The following is an 8,579-nucleotide window of genomic DNA, read 5'->3' on the forward strand; positions in this document are numbered from 1 at the left end:
AAAATGATATAAAAGTATAAAATAAAGCCCATTGACATCCAAAATAGATAATATAATAGCATGGAGCAATGAAAAATTATAGATACGTTGGAGACGCATCACCCGACTTATGGTTCCTTTTCAACAGACGCCGGGTTGTGGGGTGGAGGAATTACCAACTACAAGAAATATGTCAACTTGCGACCATCACTATTGGTCACTGAAAGGTCATTGTTTTTCATTTGTGACCTTTTTATGACCAAAAACAGAAGGTCAAAAGCTGGCGGTTGTAAACTGAAATTAACGACCTTCTCTGTGAGAAGGTCGTGGAATTCCACGACCAAAACAAAAGGTCATTGATTCTATGACCTTTTGTTTTGGTCGCTAGCTCTCTGCCCAGGCCACGTCGGATCCGACATGGCAATCTGATGTGGCAAATTGCGACCAATTGAAAAGATCGTTGATCAGATTCAGCCCTGTCTGATTAGGTGTTTTACATGGGCCGAGCCCTTTAATTTAGCATTTCTATATTTTTTTCCTGTCAATTTTTGGTCGACTTCATGGGCTAAGCCCAACAATTCAGCCTTCTTATTTCATGGGCCATGGCCTTCTTGTACCAACAGTTTTAGTTTTCTTTTTTATAAAATGGGTCCACTAGTCAAATAGGTCCCACTTGTCAAGTTCTGATAAGTGGGTCCCAGCTATTAGGCCTACATTCTTCACATTTCAATTTAACAGTAAGAAAATAACCAATAGTTAAATTGGCAAGCAAAAAACACACATGATACTTCAAATAACAATAGCCAGATTTGTACAGGTTCTACAAATGACACATACTACAAGCTATTACATATACAGTACTTTACAAGTTCTAAAAGTTACATGTAATACAAGCTTAGTTGATACAAGCTCTAAAGTATGGGAATCACTGGTCTACAAGTGTTTTCTTCTTCTAAATGTAGCTCCTTCAATAGTCAGTACTGGGCCTTCCACGGACACCCTGTTACATGAATCAGCTGATAAGAATTCGAAAAACTGGAGCCAATATATTATGAACATTCCATTCAAAAAAGGAGTAAAGGACATTCTTTGTTTCATCACGTTACAAAGGAGAAGCACAAACCACAACTTTACTCCACACACACACACACACATATAGACATGAATATTAAGCTCAGTTCCAGCAACTATATCATGGTTTAACAGAGCATGTAATGAATGACAGTTCAATTCCACAGCCGGCCTCAGCATCATCAAACCACCATGCTTATGATCATAATCTAAGCATATCATCAAACAAAACCTACACAGATAAAGATCACAGCACATCAAGCCACAGGCGCACCAGCACTGGCATGAGATTCAACGCAACAGCGATGGGGCTACCACAACAGCAACAAAAACCTACACAGCAACCAACTGTTTACTGATAATGAAAACCAGCGGCCTACTCACACACTTTGCGCCTTGACCAACTGACAAAGCATCTTCAGATTTGTCAATCAGTTTGCCAATAAATTCAGTTGATTACATGTCTGAATACTTCAAACCACTGATTTTGTACCAAATTCAAAGAACACACACACATTTTGTAAGCCAAAAAAGCTACATCCAGGGGCTTAATGCTACATCCACAGCAGTCTGACTTCTCAAATGGCAGATTCACCTTCCGAACCATGTAGGAGAAAAACATTGAGACCATGGAATCAACAGGTAATCGTACCTTGAGCAGCAGAGCATGCGCCTCAGACGATCACGGGAGCACGATCCCGCCGCATTGCCTTGCTGCTGGCCTCATCGGGCGCTTCACCATTGGCCAGAGGAGGAGCAGCCAGAGAGTCCAAGACTGTAAATGCCAAAGAGAGCAGCGAGTAAAATGAACTGGATTTTTCTGCCGCTAAATGAATGCTATATACCTATGCTGCTGCTAAATGGTGCTTGTGCATAACTGAATTTTGCTGCTCGCACTGAACGTTGACAGACAACTATTGCAATAAACTTTGCTGCTACTAGTATGTGATTTTCAAATGAGCTTATGTAAAAACACAGCTTGCGCATGTCCAACTGGAAAGGACACGGCAGATACAGCTATGTGAGCCTGCCTAATAGGTAGGTCAGGCAACTTGATTCAGTGAACTGGGAACGATCTAAGACGGACAATAAGAATGGAAAGCAAACATTGAACCCCACGTTGATCTGAAACTTTGGGATTCAAGCAAGAAGTCACAAACATGCAACCAAAGTGCTCATGTCAACATTATTATTCAAGGTAACAGGCCATTAGGAACACTGCTCAATGATTTGTATTTGGCATAGACATGATCCAGTTATCATGATACAATGACCATCCTGTAAAATGAAAGGCATGTGCTGCTCATTACAATTATTTTAAGCTGAGTGTTTCTTTCTTCTCTTTGATTTATGCAAGCGGAGATGTAGCAGGCAGGGAGGCAGGGAGCTATCACATATGCATGTATGTATGAAGCAGAACATGAAAAGAGCAACATCTAATTAACTTGATTGCCTTGCAGATGACACACAAGATGAAGAGCACTTGGACAGAAGCTACTATACTTGAACAGCAATAATATTCTTACTGACACACAAGTTGACAGAATGTACTCAATATATTCTAATAAAAAGGATTGGGAGCAGAGGGAGAGGGAGGTGGAGATGGACGTGCTATCTGCTGTTGCGGTGGTGCCTCTTGGTGGTCGTTCTTGAGCTCCTCCTCCTGATGCTGCTCACTAACCTGCAGGACAAACAAGACCATGGGTGAGCTACAGCACAGGCACGTACAAGAAGTGAAGGTAAGGAGAAGAACCTGGAAGAAGAGAGATGTTTTGTCCTCCTTCGTCCGTGCCCGTCCTCCTCCTCCTCCGTGCCTATGTCGAACAAACTCCATTCGTCGCTTGCGAGCACCATGCGCGTTGGTTGTCCATGAAGCCCTTGTCCTCTGCTGCACAGATGAATCCCAAAGCATCAGTACAGCTACACTGGCACATAGTACAGACATGGTATCACATACATTCTCTAATTGACTAGCACCCAAATATATATACATGCACCAGTTGAGAAAAATCATGACTTGGACAGTGTATTAAAGAAAAATCAGTGTTCCATGCACACCAAATAATTCAAAAAACTAACTACACTACTACAGTTCTGAACAGCTATCGGTGCATCAACAAAATATGGAACTACAAGCACTGCATGACAACCAAAGTATATATATATATATATCACTCAACAATGAACAGTCATCATAGAGAACAAGATACCAAGAGATGAATGATGGCACTCAAATTCTAATCTCACATAGGAAAAGATTAGCATGGCTGCAACTGCGGCAAGACACCCAACATGCATGTGCCTTACAAGTGGCAGCAGCTTTACTGACAAGTATGAAATTGATACCTAGCTGCAAGCATTGCTCCTCCCTGCCCAATTGAATTAACTTTTAAATAGATAGCAGTGTTTATTTATTTTCACATGATTGTGGAGATATAAATTTAGGAAAATGATAGAATTACATGTGAAAGCTAACAACTTATCCTTTGCAGCAATGCTTAAGATCCTGAATTTAGGATACGGTGCATGACATATTATCAAAGTTTTGAATAGCATGTTGTCTCGACACTATAGCAGCACTATACTAATTGGAGTGGCGCCACCAAGAGGATGTCGATCGCCCACGAGAGGGCGCTACAGCCCAGGGCGACATGTGGGAGCTAGAGATGTCGATGGAGTACCTGGTCAGCCTCTGGTACCTGGCCACAGTTCACAAACTTGGTGTGAGCATTTTGATGACATTAACATGCAGTACAAGCAAAAGATGGCATGACTGAACCTTGCATAGTAAAAACTTGCAAGTAAATAAGAACAACAACGCTGAGAAGATAAAATAGTGCATTATCTTGGAGTGTCACCAGCAGCAAGATAGCACTACTCTTCTAGTACTCTAGCAAGAAAAATAAAGTATATAATACACAGGCAAGGCAGACTTGGTGCTAATAGAATACAGGAGCAGGGAGTAACACATCCCAAATTTTGATGTGGAATTGCTTTTTACCAAGACAAACAGAATTACAGGTCTATTTTGATGTGGAAAGTAGCACCCGAACAGGTCTATTACTCCTGTACTGGTACTCCTGTACAAATCCAGAAGTGAAATTCAATTACTCTAGCAGTATTAATCCAATAGTGAAATTCAATTACTCCTAGTGGATCAGGTAGCCATACAAATCCAGAAATTAAATTGGACTGGTTGTGCAATCTGCAAGTTAAATCTGCGTCGTCCTAGTGTAAAATCTGCAACATAGATAGATCCTTTGCAGTGGATCATTAAGTTCTTTAATTAGTTTAAGTGGCTTTTAAATAGTGTGGGTCAGCAGTAGTGGATCAGGAACTTGTGCCTTGGTCTCTTTAGTTGAAGTGTTACATCTGCACATTCATAATCATAGTAGAAAAAATTCAGAAACAAGCAACTAAATTAGATGAGATGAAATGGAAGCAGAGCAAAACTAGAGGTAGAGGAACATATTTTCGACACTCGTAGAGCTATGTAAGCTAGTGTTATAGGGCAGCCAAACCTATACCCTAGTGTTGTAGAGGAACCAAAGCAGCAAAGGAACAAAACTTTAGTGCTGAATTTAACCTAATTTTCAGTAAACTGAATCCACATTAATAATGTACTCCAAGTCCTTGATATTGTGTCAAGTTCAAATTAATTAGGAGTAAAAGTGTGTGTGTTGCTATGATAGTGCTGATTGTGCTGAAGTGTGTTAAAAAAATTAGATGTTCAGGGACAACACTAATTACAGGCTTCTGCTTGTTTAAAGTGTTACAAGATATGCTAGAGCACGCTTTTGACAGCTAGAGCACAAACCTAGGAAAGAAGGACATCATAAGTGGGAAGCTTCAGGTCATCCTTTGTGTTTCCAATCTCAGTTAGAAGGCTGACTTAAGGAGAACCTGAACCTAAAGCCACGGTGAAATGTTCACCTGAAACTAATTTTACTTCAGCAGTTCAGCTAACATATTTTTCTTCAACATACTGTGGTATACCTTCAAAGAGAACACATGCTTCTCTAGATTCTAATTTTCCTTAACCACCTTATGGTACTTCTCCTAAGAAATCAAATGTAAATGAAATTAGTTCACTAAAACAAGCATAGGAGTGGCTTAGATACAAAATTTACATAGCAGTATACCACAACTCTCTCTTAGTTTTCATCTCTGAACTAGATTCTCTTCTGATGGACTTAACTGAAATGCAATGGAACTTTGCTGGGAATTCATAGTGCTTATTTTTAGTTGAAAAGATTTACACTGTTAGTTGACAAGATTTACATTGAATCTTGCTCAAACTAAACTTATAGAGCAATTAATACAGATGAGATTGTCAAAACTAGATTTTTGAGAAATCAAGCTCATTAGACTAGATTTTCTCAAAACTGACTGAATGTAGCTCATCAGTATTCACTCATTCCTTACATAGCGAAGGTACAAATGGTGGCAGAGCAAGATGTGGAAGAGTAACGGTGACAGTGACAGTTAGGGGGGCGCCGGAGGAGGGGGAGCGGACCTTGGGGATGGCATGCTTGGTGGCGGGGTCCCAAAGCAGGCGAAGGAACATGTCGGAGCTGGTTTGGACGATCCCGCGCGGCAGGCCCTCGGCGCCGGTCCTCCGGTTCCAGTTCCAGCGGGCCGCCGCCTTCCCATTGTCGCCGTCCCCCCTCCCGCTGCTGCTGCGTGGCTGTGGCCGTGGCATAGTCGGACCTACCGAGATCCACCTGACGGAGGAACAGAGAGCGGGGCTCCAGTGTCAGTCAGTCCTTCGTTTAGGGCAGGGGAGCTAAAATGGAAAGGGAAGGTGGTGAGGGGGCCTTCCTTGCCTTGAGGTGGTGGTGGTGGATCTGGAGCGAGGTGATGACGATGAGGGCCATCAAGGCGCGGGGTGGCCAAGGAGGCGCGCGGCCCTGGACCACGCGTACAACACGACCAGGAGGAGGAGCACGTCGGCGGCCAGCGACACGGCCGTGTATCCGGAGGCGCCGTGGAATAGGATCCAGGAAGCGACGGCGGTCGCTAGGAGTAGGGCGGTCAGGTCGGCCCGGCCTCGGCGCCACAGCACCACGTCTACGGTGAGGGTCGTCGACGGGGGGGTGGGTTTGGGGGCGGCGGCAGATCGAGATCTGAGGGAGGGAGAGGGCGGCGGTTGTGGGTGCGTAGGAGAGAGGGGGACGAGAGGACGAGTGGTGCAGGTTGTGTTAGGGCTAGCTAGTTGGGTGAGATGGTGAAGGGGTCAAGTCTGCCGTTGGATCCGGGACGATCGGATGGTTCAGATCGCCCACGGTAGGGTGATCCGGGAGAGACGTCCTGATTGGTTGGAGACTACGAGTGTAATTTAAAATATAGTCTCTAAGCGCTAAAAATAAAAGGGTTTATGAAGCAACTACCAACGATATTTTGCAAAATGGAACCACTAAAATTTTCACTCAAGTTATACCATATTTTATAGATGATAACCAACTTATACCAAATCAGGAGGAACCCGGTAAATTTGAAGTACAACAACTTCATAGTTTGCTCATTGTTTTTTCCAAAAATCATTTTTAGGTACACATGTATATATTTCATCACAAAACACTATGAGTTTTGTAAGATTCCACCCGCAGCTACGAACGGTTATGCCCATGGTTTTAACCACGTTTTGAAATTGGCATAAAGAAATAAAGAAATCAAACAATGTTGCAATTCCAAACAATGATGCATAAGGGTGCATCTTGGAATTCCAAACAATGTTGCTTAAGGAAATTATCATTTTCTTTGCACGAAAAGATCATTTTCCATTTTTTGAGTGCCCAAAATGTGCTTTTTTGTGAAGGACCTACCAAATATTTGTTGCAAAATTGTACCAAATCAATTTTCTAAAATAATAGGACATATTTAATGCATAATTGACTAAATGGTTGGGTGTCAAAAGTTTTGATCCACCTCTTGTGAAAAAGACAAATTTCTGCCGGTTCAGCAGGAAGCGGGTCAAATTTGAACTACATCTGCCTCATAGTTTGCTCTTTATTTTTTTCCAAAAATCATTTCTAGATACATAACTATCTATTTAATCATAGAAACATCAAAAGTTTTCCAAGATTCAACAACTAGCTAGGAACGGTCAAGCCCGCAGTTTTGACCGCATTTTGAAACGGGCATAAAAATTCAAAAAAAGTCAAAAAAATTAGAAAAACCTTTGCATTGTGTCATTATATGTGACCAAGTTACTAGGAAAAATAATAAACTTGTAATACGAAAATTATTTTTAAAAAGTGTTCTCAGACATGAGCTATCATGCGTGAAGATTCATGGCTTTCAAGCCAAATGATCAATCTTATGGCCACATTCATGGCATAGTTTGTTCAAATGATCTCATATTGTGCACAAGGGTGCATCTTGGAATGACAAACAATGTTGCCTAAGGAAGTTATCATTTTCTTTGCACGAAAAAATCATTTTCCATTTTTTGAGTGCCCAAAATGAGCTTTTTGTGAAGGACCTGCCAAATATTTGTTGCAAAATTATACCAAATCAATTTTCTAAAATACCAGGACGTATTTAATGCAAAATTGACCAAATGGTTGGGTGTCAAAAGTTTTGATCCACCTCTTGTGAAAAAGACAAATTTCTATCGATTAGTAGGAAGCGGGTCAAATTTGAACTGCAGCTGCCTCATAGTTTGCTCTTTATTTTTTCCAAAAATCATTTATAGATACATAAGTATCTATTTAATCAGAGAAACATCAAAAGTTTTCCAAGCTCAACCACTAGCTAGGAACAGTCAAGCCCGCCGTTTTGACCGCATTTTGAAACGGGCGTAAAAAATTCAAAAAATTAGAAAACCTTCGCATTGTGTCATTATATGTGACCAAGTTACCAGTAAAAATAATAAACTTGTAATACGAAAATTATTTAAAAAAATGTTCTCAGAAATGAGCTATCATGCGTGAAGATTCATGGCTTTCAAGCCAAACGATCAATCTTATGGCCACATTCATGGCATAGTTTGTTCAAATGATCTCATATTGTGCACTAGGGTGCATCTTGGGATTCCAAACAATGTTTCCTAAGGGAGTTTCCATTTTCTTTGTATGAAAAATTCATTTTCCATTTTTTGAGTGCCTGAAATGAGTCTTTTTTGTGAAGGACCTACCATATATTTGTTGCAAAAGTGGACCTAATCAATTTTATAAAATACTAGGCCATATTTAATGCATAATTTACAAAATGGTTGGGTTTCAAAAGTTTTGATCCACCTCTGGTGAAAAAGATAAATTTTCGCTAATTCAGTAGGAAGCGAGTCAAATTTGAACTGCAGCTACCTTATTGTTTGCTCTTTATTTTTCCCAAAAATCAATTCTAGTTACATAAGTATCTATTTAAGCATAAATGCATGGTTTGGTGGCGATACGTCAAGTTTTGGATGGTGGCCCAGGGCCCTCCAAAGCGCGTAAATTCGCATGCCCGTCGCGTGGTCACCGCGTGACCTTGGTGTTGACATGCGTTATGGGAGGCCTAGGCATGTGTAGTAGGTTGGGCACTCC

At 41.2% G+C, this 8,579-nt stretch overlaps 1 protein-coding gene across 6 annotated transcripts; it reads right to left on the reverse strand.

Annotated features, from left to right (window-relative positions):
• Positions 1-740: 740 nt before the first annotated feature.
• Positions 741-6,138, reverse strand: LOC125544354 (uncharacterized). Of its 6 annotated transcripts, none has more exons than XR_007299436.2 (7): positions 5,877-5,899; positions 5,567-5,774; positions 5,047-5,109; positions 4,868-4,959; positions 2,804-3,749; positions 1,703-2,731; positions 741-979 (listed from the first exon to the last, which is right to left on the reverse strand). XR_007299436.2 is itself a non-coding variant. In XM_048708009.2 (7 exons), the coding sequence occupies exons 2-6, from the start codon at positions 5,750-5,752 to the stop codon at positions 1,725-1,727; spliced, it is 510 nt and encodes a 169-aa protein (XP_048563966.2). In that variant the 5' UTR covers positions 5,753-5,774; positions 5,877-6,138; the 3' UTR covers positions 741-979; positions 1,703-1,724. The 6 variants fall into 6 exon arrangements, 3 of the variants coding, with proteins under 3 accessions (XP_048563966.2, XP_048563967.2, XP_048563963.2); XR_007299434.2 differs by having other exon boundaries at positions 4,868-4,983; XM_048708009.2 differs by lacking the exons at positions 4,868-4,959; positions 5,047-5,109 and having other exon boundaries at positions 1,703-1,825; positions 2,659-2,731; positions 2,804-2,935; positions 3,732-3,749; positions 5,877-6,138.
• Between the last annotated feature and the right edge of the window lie 2,441 nt (positions 6,139-8,579).

The sequence above is a fragment of the Triticum urartu genome, chromosome 3A (assembly GCF_056163025.1).
Source record: "Triticum urartu cultivar PI428250 chromosome 3A, HENAU_Tu73, whole genome shotgun sequence".
NCBI lineage: Eukaryota > Viridiplantae > Streptophyta > Magnoliopsida > Poales > Poaceae > Triticum > Triticum urartu.

Excerpts from the sequence above, each read along its gene's own strand:
- LOC125544354 (XM_048708006.2), bottom strand. The coding sequence starts at position 5,752 with ATGCCACGGCCACAGCCACGCAGCAGCAGCGGGAGGGGGGACGGCGAC. Across the intron at positions 2,732-2,803 it reads AAACATCTCTCTTCTTCCAG|GTTAGTGAGCAGCATCAGGA; the intron begins GTTCTTCTCCTT and ends TTTGTCCTGCAG. Across the intron at positions 1,826-2,658 it reads ACCGCAACAGCAGATAGCAC|TCTTGGACTCTCTGGCTGCT; the intron begins GTCCATCTCCAC and ends TGGCATTTACAG.